The sequence below is a fragment of the Drosophila melanogaster genome, chromosome 2R (assembly GCF_000001215.4).
Source record: "Drosophila melanogaster chromosome 2R".
In the NCBI taxonomy this organism is placed as follows: domain Eukaryota; kingdom Metazoa; phylum Arthropoda; class Insecta; order Diptera; family Drosophilidae; genus Drosophila; species Drosophila melanogaster.
The window spans coordinates 22,402,116-22,425,514 of record NT_033778.4 but is presented as its reverse complement, the minus strand read 5'-3'; the positions used below and the strand labels follow the sequence as shown (position 1 = coordinate 22,425,514).

At 44.2% G+C, this 23,399-nt stretch overlaps 8 protein-coding genes, 1 long non-coding RNA gene and 1 other non-coding gene across 21 annotated transcripts; 5 read left to right on the top strand and 5 right to left on the bottom strand.

Moving 5' to 3' along the window:
* Positions 1–32: 32 nt before the first annotated feature.
* Positions 33–4,502, bottom strand: rad50. 2 transcript variants are annotated; one of them, NM_001259532.2, is made up of 8 exons: positions 3,777–4,502; positions 3,508–3,721; positions 2,273–3,451; positions 1,793–2,216; positions 1,561–1,730; positions 1,244–1,504; positions 1,077–1,183; positions 33–1,019 (listed from the first exon to the last, which is right to left on the bottom strand). In NM_001259532.2, exons 1-8 carry the CDS (start codon positions 4,414–4,416, stop codon positions 58–60), a joined length of 3,957 nt encoding a protein of 1,318 aa, NP_001246461.1. In that variant the 5' UTR covers positions 4,417–4,502; the 3' UTR covers positions 33–57. The 2 variants fall into 2 exon arrangements, with proteins under 2 accessions (NP_001246461.1, NP_726199.3); NM_166533.4 differs by having other exon boundaries at positions 33–1,023; positions 1,081–1,183.
* A 636-nt stretch (positions 4,503–5,138) lies between these two features.
* On the top strand, positions 5,139–6,578 carry mRpS29 (mitochondrial ribosomal protein S29). The gene has a single exon (NM_079087.4). It carries the CDS (start codon positions 5,216–5,218, stop codon positions 6,392–6,394), a length of 1,179 nt encoding a protein of 392 aa, NP_523811.1. The 5' UTR covers positions 5,139–5,215; the 3' UTR covers positions 6,395–6,578.
* Positions 6,514–9,955, bottom strand: qkr58E-2 (quaking related 58E-2). Of its 3 annotated transcripts, none has more exons than NM_001299796.1 (5): positions 9,149–9,706; positions 8,484–9,087; positions 8,319–8,419; positions 7,879–8,263; positions 6,514–7,812 (listed from the first exon to the last, which is right to left on the bottom strand). In NM_001299796.1, exons 1-4 carry the CDS (start codon positions 9,447–9,449, stop codon positions 8,019–8,021), a joined length of 1,251 nt encoding a protein of 416 aa, NP_001286725.1. In that variant the 5' UTR covers positions 9,450–9,706; the 3' UTR covers positions 6,514–7,812; positions 7,879–8,018. The 3 variants fall into 3 exon arrangements, with proteins under 3 accessions (NP_001286725.1, NP_001286724.1, NP_523810.2); NM_001299795.1 differs by having other exon boundaries at positions 6,813–7,822; positions 9,149–9,955; NM_079086.3 differs by having other exon boundaries at positions 6,813–7,822.
* On the top strand, positions 9,053–9,720 carry asRNA:CR45152 (antisense RNA:CR45152). The gene is made up of 2 exons (NR_124697.1): positions 9,053–9,556; positions 9,623–9,720.
* A 41-nt stretch (positions 9,956–9,996) lies between the features above and the next one.
* Positions 9,997–12,959, top strand: qkr58E-1 (quaking related 58E-1). 3 transcript variants are annotated; one of them, NM_001299793.1, is made up of 5 exons: positions 9,997–10,375; positions 10,441–10,945; positions 11,006–11,107; positions 11,233–11,363; positions 12,175–12,959. In NM_001299793.1, exons 1-5 carry the CDS (start codon positions 10,120–10,122, stop codon positions 12,318–12,320), a joined length of 1,140 nt encoding a protein of 379 aa, NP_001286722.1. In that variant the 5' UTR covers positions 9,997–10,119; the 3' UTR covers positions 12,321–12,959. The 3 variants fall into 3 exon arrangements, with proteins under 3 accessions (NP_001286722.1, NP_523809.2, NP_001286723.1); NM_079085.5 differs by having other exon boundaries at positions 11,233–11,414; positions 12,175–12,598; NM_001299794.1 differs by having other exon boundaries at positions 11,233–12,368.
* On the bottom strand, positions 12,933–13,726 carry PolE4 (DNA polymerase epsilon subunit 4). 2 transcript variants are annotated; one of them, NM_001169782.2, is made up of 2 exons: positions 13,481–13,726; positions 12,933–13,426 (listed from the first exon to the last, which is right to left on the bottom strand). In NM_001169782.2, the coding sequence occupies exons 1-2, from the start codon at positions 13,659–13,661 to the stop codon at positions 13,140–13,142; spliced, it is 468 nt and encodes a 155-aa protein (NP_001163253.1). In that variant the 5' UTR covers positions 13,662–13,726; the 3' UTR covers positions 12,933–13,139. The 2 variants fall into 2 exon arrangements, with proteins under 2 accessions (NP_001163253.1, NP_611669.1); NM_137825.4 differs by having other exon boundaries at positions 12,990–13,426.
* Positions 13,727–13,969: 243 nt separating this feature from the next.
* On the top strand, positions 13,970–16,307 carry qkr58E-3 (quaking related 58E-3). Of its 3 annotated transcripts, none has more exons than NM_001299792.1 (6): positions 13,970–14,222; positions 14,282–14,403; positions 14,464–14,828; positions 14,887–14,976; positions 15,119–15,204; positions 15,495–16,307. In NM_001299792.1, exons 1-6 carry the CDS (start codon positions 14,066–14,068, stop codon positions 15,626–15,628), a joined length of 954 nt encoding a protein of 317 aa, NP_001286721.1. In that variant the 5' UTR covers positions 13,970–14,065; the 3' UTR covers positions 15,629–16,307. The 3 variants fall into 3 exon arrangements, with proteins under 3 accessions (NP_001286721.1, NP_001246460.1, NP_477306.3); NM_001259531.2 differs by having other exon boundaries at positions 15,495–16,162; NM_057958.5 differs by having other exon boundaries at positions 15,495–16,011.
* VepD (Ventrally-expressed protein D) lies at positions 16,173–16,990 on the bottom strand. 3 transcript variants are annotated; one of them, NM_001259530.2, is made up of 2 exons: positions 16,792–16,866; positions 16,173–16,732 (listed from the first exon to the last, which is right to left on the bottom strand). In NM_001259530.2, exon 2 carries the CDS (start codon positions 16,730–16,732, stop codon positions 16,487–16,489), a length of 246 nt encoding a protein of 81 aa, NP_001246459.1. In that variant the 5' UTR covers positions 16,792–16,866; the 3' UTR covers positions 16,173–16,486. The 3 variants fall into 3 exon arrangements, with proteins under 3 accessions (NP_001246459.1, NP_001286720.1, NP_788425.1); NM_001299791.1 differs by having other exon boundaries at positions 16,317–16,732; positions 16,792–16,990; NM_176245.4 differs by having other exon boundaries at positions 16,317–16,732.
* Positions 16,975–21,338, bottom strand: CG6044 (uncharacterized protein). 2 transcript variants are annotated; one of them, NM_001169781.2, is made up of 3 exons: positions 21,055–21,338; positions 18,190–18,471; positions 16,975–18,060 (listed from the first exon to the last, which is right to left on the bottom strand). In NM_001169781.2, exons 1-3 carry the CDS (start codon positions 21,107–21,109, stop codon positions 17,708–17,710), a joined length of 690 nt encoding a protein of 229 aa, NP_001163252.2. In that variant the 5' UTR covers positions 21,110–21,338; the 3' UTR covers positions 16,975–17,707. The 2 variants fall into 2 exon arrangements, with proteins under 2 accessions (NP_001163252.2, NP_611668.1); NM_137824.2 differs by having other exon boundaries at positions 17,143–18,060.
* Positions 21,339–22,319: 981 nt separating this feature from the next.
* On the top strand, positions 22,320–22,620 carry lncRNA:CR44760 (long non-coding RNA:CR44760). The gene has a single exon (NR_124696.1). It is a non-coding gene; the product is annotated as a long non-coding RNA:CR44760 (long non-coding RNA).
* Positions 22,621–23,399: the final 779 nt, after the last annotated feature.

Genomic DNA, 23,399 nt, shown 5'->3' with positions numbered 1-23,399 from the left:
ATAACTGATTTGATGACTAGACAAGCAAACATAGATTGATAACAAAAATAATATTTTTTATTGATCTATCAAAGCTTTCTTTGATGGACCCGCCTCCACTCTCCGTATAACCGACTTGCACTCCTCGTTGCGGAAGACCCGATGGTAGGAGGTTATCTTGCCCAGAGACGAAACGAAATTCTCGTCGTGAGTGATGATGATGAGCATAAAGTTGGACTGGCTTTGGCGCTCCTCCACGATGCAATTCAGGGCTTCACATAGCGAGTTTATATTGGCGCGATCCAAGTTCGTGGTGGGCTCATCCAGAGCTAGGACACCACAATTACTGCTGAAGGTCTCGGCCAGTGCCAAGCGGATAATAAGGGAGGCAAGGACGCGCTGGCCAGCACTACAGCGTCCCCGCATCTCGATCTCTGAGTAGTTCTTCGACTGGACCACTCTGTAGTTGTATGTCTTTCGCCGATCCGCCGAAGCATCCGAGCTTACCTCATCAGTCTTCACCTGAATATAGTCAATGTCATTTCCGCGATATATCTTACGCCAGTACTCGCGGATCAGACGGTTAATCATCTCCATTTTTTCAGAGTGAAACTGGATAAGGGCCCACTCCAACGCTAAACGATATTGGCCCAAGTCCTCAATGCAGAGGCGTGTCACCTCTATCTCGTAATTGGCCTTCCGGAAGTTTTTCAAAGACTCCTTAAATCTGGGCTCGTCGATTTCACGCTGCAACTTGTTCACCTGGCTGTGAATCTCGCCCAGCTGGCCCAGCAGTTCGCCCTTACGCACTGTGGCCTTATCCCTTTGCTTAGTTAGATTCACTTTCTCCTTGCTAACGCTATGAAAGTCAAGGTTACCCAGCTGCTTGTCCAGCACCTGGCAACTTTCTCTTAGCTTGGCTTCTTTATCTTCGAGCTGTTTTAGCTCACGGTTATCCTTCAAATCCCGTTCAACGGTCTGCTGATTGGAGCACTCTGTTTTAATTGTTTCCAGCTCATCAGTTTTTAAAGATATTTCGGCTTCCTAAGTGAAGAGAATTGATATAGCTTTTATTTTTATGGTATTAATTTAAATACTTGCCAATTTCCTTAACTTATCTTTGGAGGCCATTATGATTTCATCAAGCTTTTTGATTTCATTTCGAAGATCCAATTTGGCGTAGTCCTCAGCTTCTTTGTTCAATCTAAACAATATGTTAAGACGGAGTAGTGTTGAAAGATTTGGCTGACGTACTTTTACCTACCTTTGTATGTCGTGATCTGTGCTTTTGTAGGAATTGTACTTGGAATTCAGCTGCGCTAACTTTTCACTTTCGCTTTTCTTCAAGCGCTCTTTTTCTTCTATGGCTGCTCGTAAATTCAGCTTAAGAGGCTGGATTTTCGCCTTTAATTCGCTGATTTCAGAGGCTACTGTTGTAAGGAAACTATTGAGCTTCTCCAAACGTTCCTTTAACTGTGGCAAGCTTTGAAGACCCTCTCGAAGATGTATTTGCCTGTCTTTTAAACTGAAAATAAACAATATGAGTAAATTTTATGGAAAACTTAAGGATAATTGCAATACCTATTCTTCTTTTCGCGCAAACGATTAAGGGCATCCATTTGCTGCTGGACTGCATTCTGAGCAGATTCCAACTCCTTACGTTCCGTCTCCAACTCTTTTGAAACCTTACTCTTCTCCGCCTGCAGATCATCCATAGACACACTTGAATCATAGGAAGCGGGTAACTGTCCCTAAAAATGTATATATAATGTTATTATGATTAATTAAGTCAGCTAAGAGGGATACTCCATACCTTTTGCAGATCCAGATCTTTTGTGAGCCGCGCCGAATCTTTTAAAGCCTCATCTAATAGGGACATATCACCCATCATTGAATTCGCCAACTCCATATTATGAGTTGGCTCCCCAATAAGAGCAATTAATGTTTCATATTCGCTGACGCTGTCTCCTAGCAGCTCCTCCACCTTTTTCAGTTCCTCCTTCTTTTGTGGCAACGAATCCTTAAGCTCCTTGACCTTAAGAATGGTGGGTTTAAGTTGCAATAAGTTCTCATATTTTATCTGCTCCGCCTTTAAGGCTTTCTCAGCTCTAGTGATATTATCGGGCAACTTTTGGATCTCATCCGTTAGCTCGCTAGTCAAGTCGCACGCCTCATCACTAGTCATGTTGTGGTGGCATAATGGGCAACTTGGCTCCTCATCCATTTTCTGTATATACCTAGAGGTAAACGTATGTTAATTAAGCCGATTAAAGCCATTGCTCATCAAACTTACTTCTTATAAAGGGCCTCGGACGATTTAAGGGCGCCATGGTCGAATTGCAATTTGGAAATAGTCGTCTTACTTCGCTCCAGCAGATCATCATACGGAGTTGACCGGCACTTTTGATATATTAACTCCTCGCTGTCCTTTAACTCCTTTTCCATTCGCGAAATATCACTAATGAGGTTTTTGCGCTTGATTTCGTATGACTGTTCTTTTAGTTTCTGAGTGTTTGCCTTCTCGTTAAGTTCTTGGATCTCGCGACGAAGTTTTTCGTAGACCACCTGCATCGATCGGCGATAATTGCAGGTAATTGGTTCCTTGAACAACTTCCCGAAATGATCAGAGTGTCGGCTGCGCACGCGATGTACCTCTTGGTTCTTTTTATCGAGCTCCTTTTGCTTCAGGGAACACTCGGCAACTAGCTTGGCCATGGAGCCTAGGAATGTCAATTGTTCGTCCAGCTTCTTAAACTGAATCTGATTCTCGGCAATGCTGGCTTTCTTTCTGGCAATGGCATCTTTTATAGCCTGTTGGTCAATGTTTTTCGTAGCGCTCTCATACAACTCATTAACCTCGTTTATTTCTTTCTCAAGCTTCTTTAGGTCTTGCATGGATGTTTCGATTTTCTTTATCTCCACTCCAAGAGTTTCACTCTCTCGCTTGCTGGACTCCCGCTGCTTCTCCTGCGCGGTTACACTTTGCTCCGACTTGGTCAGCTCAATGCGAAGCTCGTCGATCTTGACTTGCCGGCTCCGATCGGCCTTCTCGTTCTGCTCGACTATCTCTGTGATTTCGCAGTGCTTGGTTATAATCATCGCCTCGATATCCCGAAGGACTTCTCCCATTTTCTCAGGCTGCTCCACAAGATCACAATCGATGGGTATATGGAGTTCCCGGCAGAACTCCTTAACCCGCTTCAGAAGCTGTGCCCGACAAGCCAGCTCGCTCTGATGCCGTTGTTTAGCCAGGCAATGCTTCCGGTCCTGTGTGCCCAACTTTTCTTGCTCAGCGACACTGGACCTCTTAATCTGCGACAAATCCCCCTCCACTTCGGTGCGTTTCTGACGCATCTCTAGCATGCGCTGATCAAAGTTACTTATCTCTTGATCCAATTCATCCAGGGTACCTCTAAAGGGTTTCTTGATCTTCAGGGTTAGAGTGGATATCTGATCCTTGCAGTTTTTGTGCCTATTAACCAGGTAGATCATATATTTTTGTAGGTGATATAAGCTAATGTAACTTACTTGGTGTCCATTTCGACTTTCTGCGCTTGATACTTCCCAATTTCGAACTCTACATTTCGGATTTCCACCAGCCTGGCCTCAATCGGCTTCATTTCCTCCTCGCACTCACTGCACTGCGCCTTAATTGCGTCGCATTTCCTCTGCGCCTTTTGTAGGTTCAAAGTTTTAACCTCCATTTCCTGCTTGAGGTAGGCCACATGCTTTATGTTGGCCTCTGTGGAAGACCAATATTGATCTGATAATGTATACTTGAGCCGTGAATAGCTTACCCTTTATTTTTAGCTCTTCCATAGCCTCCTTGCGAAGCTTTATGATTTTATCCAGCGCCTTATTGTACTCGGTGATGCCGAATATGGCATCGAACTTTTCCTTTAACTTTTTTGATTCGTCCAGCGGCCAACTGGAGTCCTCTTGATGGCAAAACAGGACATTGTTGATAATAGCCTTGGAGACACCCATGAAGTCCGAGATGGCCACGTCGATATCCACGGAGCGGCCGCTTAGCGAGTCCTGCTTTTCGCGCTTCGACTGTCCAGCGCCGGTCAGGAAGTTGATGGTGGAGTCCATTGTTTCAAAGGACATTTTGTTGCGCTTCTTGGACACCTTCATGGTGCGGCAGATGGACACTTGGGCACCCCGCCTGTCCCGCACCTGCATCTTGATCTGCGCTAGCACCTCGTTTAGCCCAAAGATCTTAGGGTCATGGACGAAACTCTTGCCCCGATCACTGCCCGGCGGACACTCGCCGGTCAAGGCGTACTTGAGACACTCTACCACGGTCGTCTTTCCGCATCCGTTCTCGCCCAGAATCAGGGTAACCGGCGAGGAAAACTTTATACTCTGAAGATCGTCGGCATAGGTGCCGAAACTCCGTATTCCCTGGATGGACAGCGATTCAATTGACGACATCTCGCAGCCTCTTCCTATTTAATACAATTTCATCAAAGGCGCAATTTGCCGGGCTAGAGGGATGCAGTAAAACTTCAACCAATCTATCGAAATCTATCGATTGTTAAGTCGCGGATTTTTACTATGCTTATAGTTGGGGTATTCATGATTCTACGATCCGTTATTATACTCTAGTAGAGAAATCTAGAGAATCTCTACATATTAAATATATATTAAAATATACTCAACTAAATAAAGCTAAGCTTAATTTTGAGATTGATATATTCATATAAATTAATAAATAAATTATAATGCACAATATGTCGGCATCAAGTAAAACTCTTTAAGATATTGATCCAGGAATATCTGTGTTGATTTAAGAAACATTTCGCGTCATTTTCATGTTAGTGTTTGTAGAGTCAAGACAATTTACAAGCGCTTTTGAATGAATTATTATTTCGTTGAATATACAGTAAATGAAAATGGTGCGAGTTATTGTGTCTGATGTATCAGCCATTGCAATGTGAATATGTAAAATAATAATCATTGGAATATGTCACCATATTAATGTAAAATAATATGTTTATAATATGAAATCTTTATAAATTGTTATATTTAATCTTCATTATTTGCTTATATTTAAACAATAATGATTTCTTTATAATAAAAAATCTTTATAAATTCGTTATACCTGCCGATTATTTGTGGATGAGGGGCGATTAGCTGCCATCTCCGGTTCGTTATCGATAGTCACCAAGTGCCGATACCCACCAGGTCGCAGGTTCCAGGTCTTATTTAACAAGCTTTCAGCGAATTCTCTATGAAAATGATCCGGAATCGCTTTGGCAGCCTGTCGCGTGTCTCCGCCCAGCTGCAGCGCCATGTCCAGCAAATGTCCACGAACGCCGCAGCCTCGCCGGCGGAGGGAGCGACGATTAGTGAGTTCCGTACGGCGGTATCCAATCCCGGCGAGCATTCGGCGATGCAGGTGGCCAAGTTCTACACTATTCCCGCGGAGCAGAAAAAGCAAATCTTCACCGGCGGCGGGCTGCCTAAACAGTATGAGCAGCAGATCAAAACGTTCACCGAAGCCTGTCTGATGGTCCGGAACCCGGCCCTGGAACTGTTGCAGTACATCAAAGACGGTGACCTGACCAAGCCGGTGGTTCGTTATGTGCTCTACGGAGAGAACGGCACAGGCAAGACGCTGACCATGGCTCATGTGTTGCACTACGGTGCCCTCAACGACTTCCTGCTGGTCCACGTGCCCTGGGCTCCCAACTGGATGAAGCGGCCCAAGGAGGCGTCCAATGCCGCCGGCCAGGAGGGCATGATTGACCTGCCATTTGACGCTGCTGCCTGGCTGGTGCACTTCAAGACTCAGAATGGACCGCTGCTCCAGCGGTTGCAGCTGAAAACCAGCAAGGAGTACGTGTGGAGCAAGCGCGAGAGCACGCCGGCGGGTTCCTCGTTAATTGAGCTTGTGGAACATGGGATAGCACGCATCAAGTACGCCTCGGAGACCACGGCGGCGCTAATTGCGGAACTGAAACAACTCTCCACCGCTGGACAGTGCAAAGTAATGGTGGCCATTGATGGCTTCAATGCCTTCTTCCATCCGGTTACTCGCATTTTCTCCGACAACAAGCAGCTCGTGACTCCGGATCGGGTCACGCTCACACAGCCCTTCCTCGACATCACCAACTACGACTGGACAAACGGAGTATGCATCCTGTCCGTGGACAAGATCGCAATGACTGAGGGCCACATGGACTCCTATATGCCGCGCTATCTGCTCGGCAAGGAGGGCTTCGAGCATCTAGATCCGTTTGTGCCCATCCATGTGGAAAACTACACGGACAAGGAATTCCACAGCTACATCAGCTACTATCTCGACCGACACTGGATCAACAAGACGCCGCAGGGATTCGAGGAGCAGCTCAAGTTCATGAGCAACAAGAACCCCTACTCGCTGATGCAGCTCGTGAAGGCCTTGTAGAGAGCGAGTGTCCTGTATTTGTTAGCCAATAAAGTTAAATGATTTGTTATTTACCACAACGATGCGGTTTGCTTGCTGTACGCTCACGACTCAATTTGTAATAATGAGTCTGGGAAATTCAAATTGGAAATTTATTTAACGATAATCAGCAATACATAATGATGCACAGTACTTTCGTACGTTTACATATATGTGTATGGGGTTTACATGCAGTGTGTTCAATGTTCAAAATCAATACAAATAGGGCTGTGTTCAAGTTTCGTGTGTCTTGTGGCTGTAGAAGCATCGTCAACAAGGTCTAGATCTAGGCCTAGTCCGTGCGGATCTGCTGGCTGCACTCTCTCTTTATTTAAGACTATATCTTAGGTTCCGTTCCGATGTGGGTGTGAATGAACAAAATAATAACTAGGCTGCAATTAACATTTGTCGTCATATTCGTATGTATATTTGCATAATTTCTATTACAATTTTAGTTGCTTTTAACAACAATAACAATTATGTATGTATGTATGTGTTTGCATATTTTCTCTGATCGTATGTGGTTTGCTATGTCCGTTGCATTTGCATTATCGTAGGCGAAATCGGTCTCCTGCTCCGATCTGTGTTTTAGATTCTCGTTTGCGTTTCTAATGTTCATTTGGTTTAAACTTTACGGCTTTAGGTGAATATGCTGATGTTTTGAATATGCGTACGCGCGTATGATCGTGTGGTGTTGCATATGCACTATGTGTTATAAATCATACCGCTTGTATATACTTGTTATATATATTATTCATGATCGTTTGCAGTTGCTTTTTCTGTCCTGGCGACGTAACAAATAAAAATAAGAAGCCTCCTCTTCTAAACGTAAACATAATACAAAACGCATTACAACAAAAAATGGGATAAACTTAAACGCAGAGTTGGAAAAGCAATAGAGTTAAAGCGACTGCGAGAAGGATACGTATGATAGTAAGCATAAGGAGATATATATATTCATTTATATAAATTACAAAGTGATGAAATCTTCGCACGCGTCAGTGGTAAAATTAAAATGTTAATAATATGCGACAAAACAAAACAAGGACATTTGGCTCGACTGGGACCAACCTTGAATGCGTCCATTCGATTCGGCCCGATCCAACATCGAGGCGTTCTCCACCTCCTCCTCGTTCTTCTTCTTCAATTCTTCTCTTCCAAATGCTCGCAGGGCCCAACACACGGATTCCAAAGTCTTAGATCGCAGACCCTCGTGATCCTTCGAACCCAATCCTCGAGAAGAGGTTGCGTGCGTGTGGGGTGGTGGGTGTTTGTCTGGTCGGTTAGTTTTGGTTTTGGTTGGGTGGCTGAGGTGTTCGTCTGTTCCTCGGAGCATTTGTCTACTTAGGCTAGTTTTCTTAAACATAGATTTACTCATTCGTTTCGTTTTGGTTTCCACCCTGCCGAAATCTTGATGAAATCAATGCATGACAAGTTTCCAATGTTCTCATAGTTACTACATCTACCTTTGGAGCTGTGTGTGGTTGTGGGTGTTTGGATGGGTATGACAGATGGGCGTGAATACTTCCGGATGAGGCATCAATGATGGTGAGGAATAGTTGAACAAACAGCGAACGGCAGCGGGCGGTGCATCCTCCCATCTGTATTATTTCTTGACAAACTGGTAGGGGGCAGCGGGACGGTAACGCATGTTAGGCGGCACAGCGCCACCGATGCCACCGCCAGTGGTGGCCACGATGCTATTGGCCATGATTCCGCCACCGCCGGCATTACCCAGTCCGGCATTTCGGCCATTGAAGCTGGCCGCACTGACGACCATTCCGGGCGGTGAGGCTCGCACAATTGCTTGCGGTGGCAAGGTGGTGTGCATGGCATTGCCCCGTTGGGCGGCTGCAAAAGCGAACATAGAATCTATGGTCTATGGACCAGGAGAGCCCAGACTTACCTGGCACATAGGGTTTTGGCTGGTGGTACGCATTGTTGTGTGAGCGAAAATAGACAGTCTCCTCGTTGTGGCGATAGTGTGATTGTTGCTGAAACTTTTGTCTGTAAGAAACATGGGAGTTTAGCTAGACTCGAGGCTCGTAGAGGACATTGAACTGCAACCCACCTGTAGTTGCCGCCGGAGCGCTGGTTCCCATTGCCATTATTGCTGCCGGATCCAGCTGCGCCGCCATTTCCGTTTCCGCCTCCACCACCGCCTCCTCCTCCTGCACCACTAGCTGCCGCATTCGACTGCTGTTGCAGCTGGCGAAGCGTCAGCTTCTTGGCCGCCTCCGGATCCTCCATGAGTTCGCGGTACTGCTCTTGGCGGATGTCATCGTGCTTGTCCGGCGTGAGGTACCGCCGAATCTCGGCCAGGGCATACGCCACCCGAGCGTACGCCTCGGCGGGCGGAGCAATGGTGGACACCTCGACGTGCAGAGGAAGATTCAGGTGGGCGTACTTCGCGTCCGCGGAGTTGCGCAGCTCCTCCTCACGTGCGCGATCCTTCATTGAGAAGCGACCAAGTATGACGATCTTGCACTGCGTCTCCTCCTGCAGGCGACGCAGTGAGTTGCCCTTGGGCCCCAGTAGCTTGCCCACATAGTTGAACTTCTTGTCCTTGATGGGCACGTGCACTTTTTGGGACAGCTTGATGGTGCGCTGCTGGTAGACATCGGCGTACTGGTCTCTCGTGGGAATGCGTCCGTTTAGCTGCACACGCTCCAGAGCTGCAAAAACAGAGGGAAATCAAAGTAATTACCATGAAGTGCCCCTGACAAATCAATTTACCTTCGTCAATTAGCTTCACCGCCAGGGGGAAGTGGTTTTCCATGCGCGATCGCTCCGTCATGAGCTCCTGCATGTACTTCTGGACCGCCGGCGCCGGCTGGGCCTTCTCGCCGTCTGCGTTGGCGTTGTGTTCGTTCTCATGCTCCCCGTTGCTCGTCCCGCCGCTGACGCCGGTGGGCACCACTCCTGTCCCGGCCCCCGCAGTTCCCGCTGCTGATCCACCGCCGACTCCCGTCGCAGTGGAAGCCACCGCAGAGGCCACCGCGGATGACCCTGGCACGCGCAGTCCGTTCTCCGCCATTTGTCGTCCTGCCTTCGGGATCGCTGTCGCTCTATCGTCCTGCTAAGTCGCCGAGTCTCGGATTTTCCGTGCGCAGATTGCGGGCGATCGCTTTTGCTGTCGATTCGGTATGATTGCTAACTTAGCACACTTCAGCCTTCCCAATGGCCCTAATTTTTCTCTCTTTTTCCAAGTGTGTATTTTATTCGGACATTTACTATGTCAGCGGCTCGGTCCGGCAACTCCGGTCTCTCGGGCTGTCTCTCGTGCTTCTGCAGCGTGCTGTTCGCTGCCAATCGACGGTGCTGTTAAGGGCGCATAGTTGTTATCGGCTTGCAGACACTATCTAACGCTATATATTAACATAGATGCGTCGTCAGGTGCATGGCAATAATTTATAATATGCACTTAGTGATTTTTAAATTACAAATATAATTTAAATGCTCTCTTTGTTATGGGAAAGTTTTTAATAAAATTGATAAGTCATAAACTACTAATGCACATGATGGCGGGTTGTTATCGGCAGTAACCGATAATACGCTATCGAATCGGTGATGCCGATTTACCTATCGATGTCCTACCACATACATATTTTTTCAGCCAACTAATTCTGCAATAGTAGAATTTTGTATTCAAGAGTAGGAGTTTTAAAATTCACGAATCCTCCAGGCCAGAAATCCTACAAAACGCAATGCCGCGCGACTACGACAGAGACTACAACGAGGACGCCGCCGACTACAAGCGGAAGCGACGCGACGAGGAGCCAGCGGCTACCGGTGCTCCAGAGACCCCTGAGGCGGATGGCGGCGGACACACCACCAGCCACGCCGCCCTGCGGGACACGCCCCAGCTGAATGAGAAGACCAACGCGTATCTGCAGGAGTGCCTGCTGGAAAAGAAGACGCTCGAGAAGAAGCACATCATCACCAAGCGCTTACTTGACGACGGTGAGTTAGGCGCTGCGACATGTAAGCTATAGTGGATCTAATTGCAATTTTTCATGGCCCCGCAGAGGTGGAGAAGATCTTGGTCAGCGGACGCATACCAAAGCCCGAGATATATGCCAACGTGTACAGCGAAAAGCCCATCCGCGTGGCCCAGAAAGTCTTGTTCCCCATCAAGGAGTACCCCAAGTTCAATTTCGTTGGCAAGATCCTGGGGCCCAAGGGCAACACACTGCGGCAGCTGCAGGAAGAGACTATGTGCAAAATGGTGGTTATGGGGCGCAACTCGATGCGCGACCACGGTAAGGAGGAGGAGCTTCGCAGCTCCGGAAATCCAAAGTACGCCCATCTCAGCCGCGATTTGCACGTGGAGATATCCACGGTGGCCCCTCCAGCGGAGGCCTATCACAGGATCAGCTATGCGCTAGGCGAGATCCGCAAGTTTATGATACCCGACGCCAACGACGACATTCGGTTGGAGCAACTACGCGAGATGGATGGCAAGGAGCGCATGTACAAGAAGTCTCACCACTATTCCAAATCCTATGGCGATCATGGCGCCTACAGTTCCCGGTAGGCTTGTCAATTTTCGTTGAATTTTAATTGGTTACTAAGGAATTCCTTTCGTCACAGCACCCCGCCCCCTGCTTCTTCAAAGCCCAAAGTCTATTCGATTCTGGAGAAGGCTCGATATGTGATGGACGATCCCAACTATGGGATCGTAAAGACGCACAGGTTAGCTAAGTTCAATCGCGTTAATGATGCCTTTAGAAGTTAAATTCTTATGCTTTCAATAGCGTGCATCTGTGTTATCAACCATTGTTAGAAAACCCTCCTTTAATCCCTTACTTTTTCAACAGATCACGGGACCACGAGCTATATGACCACCATGGAGAATATGATCGCTATGCCACACCGCCGCCCCAAACATCAAAGCACTCGACCCACCACGCCCAGTATGACAGTAGCTCCTACGAGCGCGACTATCGGCGTGAGTATCACCCCCACTCGTCCTCCTCTTCCTACGCGGCGGCCTATCCAGGTAAGATACCTAGATTTCTAGACCAATAATCTCTTCCCCTCAGCAGGCATGTAAAAATAAACAAAATGAAGAAAAGAAAAAGAATACGACAAATAGCAATGTAAACGTTTAAACTTAACTCGCGCAAATCAAAACAAAAAAAAAACTCGAAAACAAAACAAAATCTATCCAACTAAGCGCCGATAAATTGAAAACGCAGAAAAAAACAGAAACCAAAAAAGAAAAAGAAACAAGGCCGCGTACCAAAATTATTAAAACGGCAACCCATCCCATTTTAACAAGATTTTAAATGCACTATGCCTGAACAGAGGCCAAATCAACTAAACCGAACAGCAACCAGTAAATCATCTTCATTAATTGGACGACTACTAACATACTCACAAGAAGCCAGAGCCAAAATATTAAAACAATCGATCAAACAATCAAATTACTGAAATTCACACTTTGAAAACAAAACCATAAAACTTCATGGCAAGAAACCCAAAAATATTTGAACATGCTTAAACTATAAAATCCAAGCTGAAAGGTTTGTGGAACAACTTTTTTTGAAACGTGATGAAACGAAATGCATTTTACTCAAAACAATAACGTTTCGTAGGGTGTAGTGCATTCAAAACCGGTTAAACAATATATTTTTCTTTTTTTTACAATGTATATATGCTAAGCAAAAGAAAAACCAAAAACCAAAAAACAGCACCACAGAGACAGAACAAGAAACAATTTAAAGTCTAAACAACAAATAAAATTCTTTTCAAAATAGCAAAACCAAGCAACGGTCGTTCATCATCGTCATATCGACCAACCACCTCGGGCTCGGGATCACATTCATCTGCTCACTACGAAACTGGATCCCGATCTCGTGAAAGCGTGCGATATCGCTCGGCTCCATATCCGAAAATACGTTAACCCATCGATTTTCCAAAACCCCAAGAAACCAACCTCAACAACAACTACAACAACAACAACAACCACAACTAAACAATGTTAAGCGTAAAGATTAAAATATATTCCAACGAAATATCAAAATGTTTGAAGTCAACAATCCAACTATTCACACCTATTAAATATAATATATAAACGAAAATCAAATAAAAAACGTAAATTTTTATTGCAACTGTTGTCCGATATTCAAATTGTGTTTAAAATTAAAACAAGAAACCAATAATGCAACAAATTTTATCCTCAAAAAGATTGTAAAAACAAAAGACATACTTCAATCAACCTAATACTAGTTAAAGCCAATACGAGAAGAGAACTAAACACAAGCGAAAACCCCCCCAAAACAATTAATTTATCAAAGCATAATTTTAGACTAAGCTTGAAAATATTGTTTCATAAGATAATGGAGATAAAACCAACATAAAAAGCAAAATATAAACTACAAATGTATGTGCCCAACGACAAAGTAAGTATCGCCTGCGGACAGAGTATGATTAACAAACAACAAACCACACTATTCAGCAGTTAAATAAATTAACCAAATGCCGGCTTCGTTACAAATTCCGAATAGCAAAGAGTATTGTGAAACGTTAAACGTTGTCGTTTATAATTATGATTTCTTTTTTGTTTTTTTTTCTTTGCGAATCAACAATTGTTTTATAACTTAAATATTATTTTTAACATAAAACCATAAGGACGTTTAGAACTGAATTTGTTTGCCGCTGAATATCCCTAAATAAAGTATAAAAGTATAATCGACAAATCCAGTTTCATTTGTGGGGGTGTTCAAAAGTTCATGGCTCCATCAAGGAATAGCAAACTGTCCACAGCAGAAATGGCCATATCCACGTCCCTCTTTTGTATGGTTTTCTTTTTGGACTGCGCCGTGTAGGTATATGATTCCCGTGACAACGAGGCTATGAATAGTTCCACTGCCTTCGCCACTATGAACACGGCCTCATTGTTGGCCATATGCAGATCCGGATCTAGTTTCATTATGTTCCGTATCCTGGCCAACGGCAGTTGTGTCATCTTGGCTTCGTTATCAGCAGGGGCCTTGTTGCCATTCGTCACTGGAAGGAAAGGAGCCATATAGGAGAAATTCTATCTAAGTGCATCTAACTTACCTGGTTTTTCTGTCAATTGTTCTGTTGTAGATTCTGCCTCAGGATTATCCGGCGATTCCTCGGTGATTTCCAAAGGCTCTTCTGTTTCCGCTAGCTCCGCCTCCTCAGTCTCCATGGCCTGCTGATGCTCCAAGTCCTGTTCTTCCGAGAATTCAGCCTCAAATAGTTCCTCGCTGGCCATTGCGCACTATAAAAATTGAAAACAAACCAAGCGAATGCAATCCAAATACCATATTTTTAGAGATGAGTATCAAGGCAGCCGCCAAAAATATCGATATTGCACCATGTATGAAATCGAAATGGTGGCAGCTCCGCTATCTTCTCGGCGAAGCTCCTTACTAACAGATTTAACTTTTTAAAATAATCTATAGTAATTGTACTACTTCTGTGTTTCAAACACGACATTTTGTACACAGTGGAAAAAATCGACATTTAAACAATCACTATTGAATTAAAAAAGTTGGCAGCCCGAAAACTTCACACGCTTGGCAGCTCTGCCATTATTTTAGTTCATTGGTGTACATACTGTTTTTCAGTCTACACCATTTTTAATTGTAATTTTCTGTAAAGATTGTTATGATAAAAATGGAAACCCCAAGCGAGTTTACTGAGAAACAGCCACCCACCCACGATCACCAGCCGCGTCTTAACGAGGTGGCCCAAAAGTTTCTCGCCGATTTGGACGAGGAGCGCCAGCGATTGTCCGCGGACTTTCCACTTTGCGCACTGCTAATCGACGAGGGTAAAATCAATTTGGCCCTTTTACAGGGTATTTTAATGGTACTAATCCCAATATTGCAGCTGTGGACCGTGTCTACTGCACTGGTCGTATTCCCGGAAAAGAGTTCTACGCAGACGTGTACAAGCAGAAGCCGATGAAGATTACCCAAAAGGTCTTCGTGCCCGTAAAGCAGTATCCCAAGGTGGGTTTATACAATTAGCTGTCCTCTCCGTTCGAAAAATAAATCCGTACCCTTGCGCAGTTCAACTTCACTGGCAAGATCCTGGGGCCCAAGGGCAATTCGCTGCGTCGCCTTCAGGAGGAGACCCAGTGCAAGATTGCCATTAAGGGTCGCAGTTCGATCCGCGATCGTAACAAAGAAGAGCAGCTGCGCAGCACAGGCGACCCGAGATATGCTCATCTTCAGAAGGACCTATTTTTGGAGGTCAGCACGGTGGCCACTCCGGCGGAGTGCTATGCCCGCATAGCCTACGCTCTGGCCGAGATCCGTAAGTATCTTATTCCAGACAAGAACGACGAGGTTTCACACGAACAGCTGCGCGAGCTGATGGAAATGGATCCCGAGTCAGCCAAAAACATTCACGGACCGAATCTGGAGGCCTACAGGTAATCTTACACCCTATGCAGCCTTTGGGCATGAGAATAAAAATATATTATTTTGCAGATCTGTCTTCGACAAGAAGTTTGGAGGCAACAGCAATGGGGCTCCCAAATACATCAACCTGATTAAGAGAGCTGCGGAAAATCCGCCCGAGTAAGTTACTTGTAAAGTATAATTTTGTATTATTTAATGACCCCACCAGGAGTAATGGAACCGAGAGTCCTCGCGTCATAGTAGTGCCTTAAATCCTAGCCAACATCTGTTAACCCAGCAATTAACATTTTCATTTTTATAGAGTCGACGATGTGGAGGAGGTGGCCTATGAGTATGAACATCGTATGCCCCCCAAGCGTCCGCCTACGGGCTATGAGTACAGCAAACGTAAGTTAATCCCAAGCATGCATTCTTTATTTGGGTAGTGCCGGGGTCTATGACATAAGATCGATTTTTCCCCTGAATGCACCAGTTTTTTGGGATGCACCTTTGACAGGAACTTTGGGTTATAGATTAGATTAGATCATACTATCAAAACCAATAACTGTGATTGAGCAAGCTCTCAGATCAAACTATATAATACACTGGAATGATTAATATTATGCAACGATTCACTCCTTTATAGTAATTACATACACGCATAAAATACTACAAATAATAATCAACCAATTTTATAGCACGTCCATCAATAATACCGACAAACGCAGCGGCATATAAACGTCCATATCCGACTGACATGAAACGTATGCGCGAACCGCCCATCAAGTCCTATAAGCCCAATCCGTATACAATACTTAAAAAATATAAATAATAGAGCTCCGGTTGATTTCGTCGCACACCGCTATAAATGAAAACAAAGGACAATGCTTACGTTATAAAATCCATGCTGGGAGCACATTGAAAATACTTTAATCAAGAAGAAAGCAGCATTCAAAATGATGCTATCAATTAATAAACATTAATATTTATAAAACGCGCACTTGCGCTATCAATTCCCACAAACAATATTAATCTTAAATTTGTATATCCATAAATATGTTAAACTGTTGGCATGCCTTTTCTGGACCATTTCAACAGATAATAAGTCAAATAATTCCTATTATGTTTAAATTATGATTTCCCGAGTTCGTAATTTTCTATGAATGTAATAAAATGATACGCATTGAATGAATTTAATAAATTCTCTGCAATCAGATCTAACTATCCTATTCTTTTAAATGACTCGACCCCTCATTTACCATGAATATATGCATTACGTAATTAAACAATTGTCTCACTAGCAGTAGAATCAAGAGGTTTATATCTAATGAAATAAAACCGTGCGAACTTATCACATTGTTTAATCAAAAAAAAAAAAAAAAAAAAAAAAAACGAAATGAAGATCACATCAAGACCTTAAAGTGCGTCTAAAAATAAGTTAATAAACTATTATAAATTTATAAATGAAAAAGAAAAAACATTGAATAAACATATAAAGAGTTTGCATAACTAAAATATTTCAGGTTTTTTCAAAGTATTATTTTATTTTAAATCTGATGGGTAAGTAGCTTAAGTTTAACTGTTAATGTCTAAAGTAAGGCTATAAAGTTAATAAAGGCTTAAAACAAATGTCTGTCTATCTTTGGATATATTTTCTATCAGGGATATGGTTTTCTTTTGTGTTGTTCAACTAACATTGATATTGCAAGGGCCTCCCAGTGAAGCTGGCTATCCAGAACTTCTTCCTTATCTCATATTCATTGGCTTCTGTGGAGCGTGTATGTTCCTGGGCTTGTAATCTTAGCAGGATTCTCTGATAGACCTCATACGCAGTTTGGGGCTGTCCACAACGACTGTTGCCGCACTGCTCAGAGAACTGTGGCTCCTCGACGTAAGTATCCTCGATCGAAAAAGGATTCTCGCTGTGCGGTATCATCTGAATGATATGGATGTCTCAGGCCTGATTCTTGACACAACTGATAGGCGAGCACTCACCTTGGCTTTTTTCACTGACGCTGATTTACTCCGCTGACTAGATGTGTGTCCTGGCCGCTATGCAGTTGACAACTGATCCGGAAGGCGAAGTAGTCGCTTGAGGCTTGTGCCACCACCATAAGTACCACCCTTAGAAGCCACCATATGGTTGCCAGGCCCTGCGCACGTTGCGGAATTCCTCCTCCCACTCTTGCGCCGCGTTGCAGCTGCAGTGAGCTCCTACAAGGACCTCAGCGCTTTGTTGTTGTCCTGGTCGCGCGTGTGTTTATCCCCTGCCACTCTCGGAAAGCAAGCCACCGAATCCTGCCGGTCTGCATGTGTGTGTGTAGCTATATAGGGGTGGATTTCGTTGAATGGATTCAGCTGGGTCTTTAGCAGCTCTAGTTTATTTCAGTTTTACATTCGACAAAATTGCATACATTGTTTTTATGTACTCATAATCTGTTCACATATATATAGTTTCCTTCACAATGATTCGGTAAGCCACTTGGTATCGCATTTTGTTCCGCTAAGTTAAAATCAATTATGTACTAATCTCTCGACTAAGCGCAATACTAAAGCAATCACACTAGGCTAATTCGATCCTATAGGTAGCGTATCTAAGTTCAAGTAATGGCTTACAAACAATTTTACTTCAAATGAGGTCTAAAACATCGATATTGGAAGTAGAGGAAGCTGAGTTGGAAGTGTAAAATTTAAATAACCTATAGCTCTGGGAAGTTCGCTTCCCTGGAAAATCGTTTTCCCATATAATACAGTAACAAAGCAAACAACTATCGCAAATTTGCCAGGCCATCGACGTTATCCGAGGGCTACATCCCAATGTCAAGCTCATCTGTTGCGGTGCACATCTCCAAACGTAATCACGTAATGCCGGTGGTGCAGATTTATGGAGCGGTCTTGAACTCAAACTGCTTCAGAACCGAAAGGTCACTGCCAACTGGAGCGGGGCCAGAAAGAGGCCCAGCAGCCAGAGGCTAATGTCCCGTCCGTGAGCCGCCGAATCGTTGACGGAGGAAGCAGATGTGCCCGCCGGTGCCGGAAGCAGAGATGGAGCCGGGGTGCTTGGCTCCGGGCCAAAGCGAATGGTAGCCGTGTGTCGCACTTTGTTCGGCAGTACCTCGCACTCGTAGCGCTCCTCGGTGGCATTGGATGCCAGGGGAACGGTCAGGGAGAACTGCTCGTCCAGGGCATAGATGTGGTTGAATATATTCATTCCGCTGGATACCTGTACCTTCTCCTTGTACCAGAGAACGACGTGGTGTGCAGCTTGAAAAGAGGTGGAAAATCAATACTTGGCATGCACTTTTTGGCAATCGTTTTGTTATCAAAGTTAAGGGTGGCCAGACATTTAATCATAACTTTTTCAAAAACAAAAAGCATAATTTATCAACTTACCATTATAATTTTTAACTGGGCACTCCAACTTGGCGCTGGTCGCGTTCTGCGGCACATAGATATCCACATCGCTGTGCTCGAAGTATGGCTCTGGAACTTTGGGATCAGCGGTCGACTTGGCCAGGTTTCCCGGAGCCCGCTGCTGGTCCTCCTCGTAGTCGTAGTCCTTGCTGGTGTCTCCTGCTGACGGGGCAGTGACGGCTCCCCCGGCTCCACCTCCGTTTCCGCCTCCAGCGGCCGATGAAGATTTGGCTGGGAGTGCCTCCGGCAAGGTCAGCACACCTGGAACAAATGGTAATTAGTCCGGGCTTCCGAACACACGCGCAGATTAGGCTACACGGATAAAAATGAGCTTGGTATCTGTTTGTGTGGTATCTATTTCTCGGATAAATATCAAAATCGATACATCGATGCATGTGCTTCCGGCTAAAAGGGTAATTTTTGTGTCTGCTGCATAATATATTTTGCTGCTATAATATTAGTTCTACAGGTCTGAACTGAATATACATACGATTAAGCCAGTTAATTTTTCTGCTGTGTACTCATTGAAAAGCACTCGAAACGCTGCCAGCCCAGATTTCCGTGTCTGGCGATAGTTTCCAAGCCTAAGCCCCAAAGACGCGGAAGGCAGCATAAAACCATTAACGAAATACGGAACATGCCGCGCGGCCAAGCCCCTTTTCCATACGAAATTTCCCAGGGAGCGTGTCAACGCCCATTCTGGAGTGATATGATGGTTACAACTTCAGTTGGAGGTCAGGTCACGGAATGGAATCCGAATCGGGAATACTCGGCATATGCAAGCCACACGTTTGCGGCTATCCGTTTGTATCTGGATTTGGCTCAAGGATGTGGGTACAGCGCTCTGGTTGCGTCATTTGCAAATTCAACGCAGTGCTTAATGGCTGCGAAAATTGCCAATTTGCCATATAATATTCGTGGGTTTATGTGTTCGTCGGGAGGGGGTGTGTGCCAAAGTTATTAGTTTTGTTTGCACTCTCGTTAGGAGAAAATTGAAAGACATTGGCAGACAAGTCGGGACACCTTTCTTAGCCTTGGCTCAGTTGTCCGCACAAGACGGGACGGGTCTTGTTTGCCCGGAAAGTGCGATTTGGGTCAGCGGAAAATGGGGATGATTCTATTCTTCCCAAATAATAAAGCCAGTATGGATCAAGTTGAATTTATTGCCAGCGGCTCGGTGGGTGGTGGGTGTCTTTAGGAATTTTCGGTGCCCAAAAGTATGCTATTAAAACATTGATGTTTCTGAATGCGAGATCTAGGCGGGTTCCCACATATGAGAATTTTCTCACTTGGGAATTTGCCAACTTTTGAATGTTTAGCCATACTTCCACCCTTCTTACGATTTTTGATAATACATCAAGATATTTGTGTATTCAGGGTCAAGTGTAGAAAGTTGCTGACCATCCGTTTATGGGAATCTGTCAACTCATGTGGCAAGCCTATCCAATCCCACGCTTCTGTTGTCCTCTCTGTATAATTAATATCGATAAGCCGGACACAAAGCCGTGGAACGCACGCATGATACGGCAATTACCTCGCCACATTCTCATCCCTTTGACAGCTCATCATCATCCATAGCACCATGTACCAGAGATCCACTCCGGACCCACTCCCAGTTGCTTAATTATTCAAGAGCCACTTTAATCATGTTGATATTTTTAACAATGTGCTCATTCCAACCCATACCCCCGCACCCCGGCCACCCATTTCATTTACTATTCCAATAATTTCTCTATTCGGAAGCACTGAACAATGCTCATACAGGCGCAGAAAAGTTTGACTATGCATTCAATGTATTAAAGTATTAAAGCTAATACCAAAGAGATAAATCGCAAATAAAAAAAATTTTTTTTTGCTAAAAAGGAGGTTTTCTTTCTGTGTATACTCATCGCGCGTTGGGAAGACATGCCCTGCTTACAAGTGGTTCCCAAATTGTCATCAATTCAATGAATGACACACGTTCTTTCAGGCAACTTTTCCCCCCCTCTGCCACTCTGCCACTCTACCACTTTATCCCCACCATACCGCCCCCTTCTTTAACTCCCAGCCAGCGTTTAAGGAAAACTTTGCCATAAGAGTGTCGACCCTATGAAGCACTTCGGCTTTGATAGTTTCGTTTGGCAGACAAGTGTTTTATGGAGTTTGGAGCCAGCTCCATTTGTGGATGGCGAAAATGCAACCTCCGGTGAATGTCTAACCATTTAATTGATATTGATATGTGTGATGAGGCAATCCCTATATCAAGTCGATATATAATATTCATAATGAGTAGCTATGAGTAATGTTTGTGAATCAATTAATATTTGGGGAACTTTTGTGGATATACTAATTCCGTGTAACTGATTCCCAAACATATCAGTGAATCATTGCAGTTCTTCTACTGCCAATGAATCCATTCAATAAGCCTTGTGAATAACGCGGGTAGCATATGTTTTATTTAACAGTCTGCACACACTTTTGTTAAAGTTTTTCCCTATTGGGTCAGTGGAAAAACGGGGTAAGTGCAGTGTAATTCATCGATTACTTAAGCGCCCACAACCCACACACAAGCACAAGCACTGGGAAAATGTCTATCCAGGATTATAATCTCTAGATTATGCAAATTAGCGCGGATGAGTGGGTTACGAGTAGCAGCAGACAAACAAGAAATTCACAAGTATTTCTTTGTGGCTGAATGATGTAAAGCCCATGGAGGGCCCTCCAATTCTTCCATGGAACCCGCATATGTAAATGGTGCCGAAAAATCCACTGCCCATAAAGATTACAAATTGAATCGAAATTAATTTGTCTTTCCTAATGGAACACTGTATGCGGCAAAAGATGAGAGGGAAGCACCGATTTTACCTGGGAACTGGACAGATCCACAGGCGATAAGAAGGAGCAGCCAGAGATGCCTCATTTCAGTTGCTTGTTTATGATTGAGGGTATGCCAATATCCACTTCTCGAAATCCTTTGCACTTTTTTCAAATTTTTTTTTATGTGGTTTCCAAACCAGTTTGCTTTTTGCCACCTTTGAGGATAAACGGCGGCCGAGACACTGAACTTTGTTTTGTCACCAGGGTTTTTTGTGAGTTCTGAGCTCTTTTGCGTGGGCTGTCGTTATCGTTTCTGTTGTTCGCCGAGGACTGCCAGTAAGGAATATGGACTGCGATTGCGAATGCCGATGGAGGGATATTCAGGTACAGTGGTGTGTCGAAAAATGACTATGAATCTTTAAGGCAAGACTAGTGGCTGAGATCCAGTTTTACATGTTCTTTAGCCGAAATAATTCAAAATATAAGTTTAAAGCAATATAAGTTTTATGATAAATTTATAAATTATGACAAACAATTTTAAATAATATATTTACACAAGTTCTCAAATAGCTTACCAAAAAACTGTAGAATTCGTTCAACATGAGACTTTTAAGTTAGCGAAGCTCTCCTGTATATTTTTGTGCTTCGAAGTTTGCTGGAAAGGAGGAAAAAGGAAGGTAGAAGCGCACCAGCATAATAGCCGAATGCGAATCCGAAGTACGAATAACTGAACAGCCGAAGGCGGCGAAGGAGAGCAGATGAGTCATGTTGCACAGTCGCAGGAGGAGTGCCCAATTGGAAACGCTGAAAAGCGTCGCATTCGCTGCACAACAAGCTACCAATTTCCCACTTGGCAAGAGAGAAAGAGAGAGAGAGGGACAGCCTAGGTCAATTCCACTTCCAATTTCCAGCATTCCCTTGCAGTTGGTGCATTCTACCCATCCCACTCCCACCCACAGCAGCTGGCCGCGTTGCCAACCACCGGTCGCATAAGAGAGCGGAAAAACTCTAAGCGCTTGCTCTTAAGTTGCCAACGCAGGGATTCTGCGCGCCTCTTGGAACATTTAAATTTTCCGAGCTATTCCACCAGAATTCTCACATTTCCCTGCTGTCAGCATTCTATTCTTCCAGTATTCTGCTGGCTTTTAACTTTGTTGTTGTCGCCCTTGTTGTTTGATTAATTTGTTTTCAAAAGAAACGAATTCTCGGAAATTCTACGAATGCATTCCAGTGTGTTGGCTCTGGTGTGTGCATGTAAATATAAATATTTGATTAATATCCACGCCCATCCAATCCCACTCCACTATCACTCTGCTCCACAGAATCCGAATCCGAACCCGAATCTGATTGTGGATCTGGATCTGAATCCCCTTGGAAGCGTTCTAAATTTGCGGATGTTTACAAGCTTGGCACCCAAAAAAAAGAAGACAACGCAAACATCGCACCATTCTAGCACTGAAAATGAAATGGACCTACAATAGCTTAATGTAACTTATAACATTCATGTGAATGCACCTTGCACCAACTCAAAGAATTCTAAAATCAATATCTATAATATATAATCCCGAAAATCAGTTATAATATTATTTAAATCTTACCTTCTAGATAGCAACCACATTTTTCCGCTGTGTAGCGCACACACAGCCTCAAAGAGATCTATCTGTGCAAGATACATAATGCAATGCACTTTGTTTTATGCTCGTAGATTAATTTTAATTGTTTGTTTGTTTGTACAGTGCAAATGTTGCATGTATCTACATTTAATGCGGTCGCTGTCGCACCCATAAATCGTATCTGCATCTGTTGCGCCAAGCATCCAAGTATCCGTATCTCACCCGATGTAGGCGTCATCATCAGAGGCAGGAAAAAAAAAAATTGGAGCGGGGATATTACCCCTTGGAAATCGAGGAAATCACGGCTTCCCAGGCCGACGCTATTGGAGCCCTGAGAAAATGGCGCAATTGCATCAAGCAAATTGTCTCCGGGGGATGCAAATAAATTTCCGCGAATCTTGGACTTGAAGACTGTTCTGCGGGTCTTGGATTCTTCGCTTCGTCGGGAACAAAAGGGAGAGGGAAAGGAACGACATGTGCTGCTTGCAATTGCTGGAATTTAGCCCGAGCATGTGGCATAATAAAATTGTATTTCGCAACTTCATTTTAACTTAATTGGGGCTTGTTAATGTGGATTTTACAGAATGTTTTGTTCAATTTTTTGTTCACAATCCACATGGTCCACCAACGGTCCACATCCGTTAATTCATATTTATGGCCAGGAAATGCTTTCTTTCTATAAATACAACCCCTTTCGAAAAGAATGTTTTTAAATAAAATTATTTCGCGCCACATAATCCACGCTCTCTTAGCACTCTCTTCGCGCTCTCTTTCCTTTTC

What these genes read in the sequence shown, in the direction of transcription:
- qkr58E-1 (NM_079085.5), top strand. Translation starts at nt 10,120, where the DNA reads ATGCCGCGCGACTACGACAGAGACTACAACGAGGACGCCGCCGACTAC. An exon ending in GGGATCGTAAAGACGCACAG is followed by an intron (nt 11,108 to 11,232) that starts GTTAGCTAAGTT and finishes CTTTTTCAACAG; the next exon opens with ATCACGGGACCACGAGCTAT. An exon ending in CTACGCGGCGGCCTATCCAG is followed by an intron (nt 11,415 to 12,174) that starts GTAAGATACCTA and finishes TTTTCAAAATAG; the next exon opens with CAAAACCAAGCAACGGTCGT.
- qkr58E-2 (NM_001299795.1), bottom strand. Translation starts at nt 9,449, where the DNA reads ATGGCGGAGAACGGACTGCGCGTGCCAGGGTCATCCGCGGTGGCCTCT. An exon ending in GGTGAAGCTAATTGACGAAG is followed by an intron (nt 9,088 to 9,148) that starts GTAAATTGATTT and finishes CTGTTTTTGCAG; the next exon opens with CTCTGGAGCGTGTGCAGCTA. An exon ending in GCCAAAACCCTATGTGCCAG is followed by an intron (nt 8,264 to 8,318) that starts GTAAGTCTGGGC and finishes TCGCTTTTGCAG; the next exon opens with CCGCCCAACGGGGCAATGCC.
- CG6044 (NM_001169781.2), bottom strand. Translation starts at nt 21,109, where the DNA reads ATGAGGCATCTCTGGCTGCTCCTTCTTATCGCCTGTGGATCTGTCCAG. An exon ending in TGGATCTGTCCAGTTCCCAG is followed by an intron (nt 18,472 to 21,054) that starts GTAAAATCGGTG and finishes CATTTGTTCCAG; the next exon opens with GTGTGCTGACCTTGCCGGAG. An exon ending in CCCAGTTAAAAATTATAATG is followed by an intron (nt 18,061 to 18,189) that starts GTAAGTTGATAA and finishes CCTCTTTTCAAG; the next exon opens with CTGCACACCACGTCGTTCTC.
- VepD (NM_001299791.1), bottom strand. Translation starts at nt 16,732, where the DNA reads ATGATACCGCACAGCGAGAATCCTTTTTCGATCGAGGATACTTACGTC.
- qkr58E-3 (NM_001299792.1), top strand. Translation starts at nt 14,066, where the DNA reads ATGGAAACCCCAAGCGAGTTTACTGAGAAACAGCCACCCACCCACGAT. An exon ending in CGCACTGCTAATCGACGAGG is followed by an intron (nt 14,223 to 14,281) that starts GTAAAATCAATT and finishes CCAATATTGCAG; the next exon opens with CTGTGGACCGTGTCTACTGC. An exon ending in CCGTAAAGCAGTATCCCAAG is followed by an intron (nt 14,404 to 14,463) that starts GTGGGTTTATAC and finishes ACCCTTGCGCAG; the next exon opens with TTCAACTTCACTGGCAAGAT.
- rad50 (NM_001259532.2), bottom strand. Translation starts at nt 4,416, where the DNA reads ATGTCGTCAATTGAATCGCTGTCCATCCAGGGAATACGGAGTTTCGGC. An exon ending in GGAAGAGCTAAAAATAAAGG is followed by an intron (nt 3,722 to 3,776) that starts GTAAGCTATTCA and finishes GGTCTTCCACAG; the next exon opens with AGGCCAACATAAAGCATGTG. An exon ending in TAAGTTAAGGAAATTGGCAA is followed by an intron (nt 1,020 to 1,076) that starts GTATTTAAATTA and finishes TCACTTAGGAAG; the next exon opens with CCGAAATATCTTTAAAAACT.
- mRpS29 (NM_079087.4), top strand. Translation starts at nt 5,216, where the DNA reads ATGAAAATGATCCGGAATCGCTTTGGCAGCCTGTCGCGTGTCTCCGCC.
- PolE4 (NM_001169782.2), bottom strand. Translation starts at nt 13,661, where the DNA reads ATGGCCAGCGAGGAACTATTTGAGGCTGAATTCTCGGAAGAACAGGAC. An exon ending in ACAATTGACAGAAAAACCAG is followed by an intron (nt 13,427 to 13,480) that starts GTAAGTTAGATG and finishes CTTTCCTTCCAG; the next exon opens with TGACGAATGGCAACAAGGCC.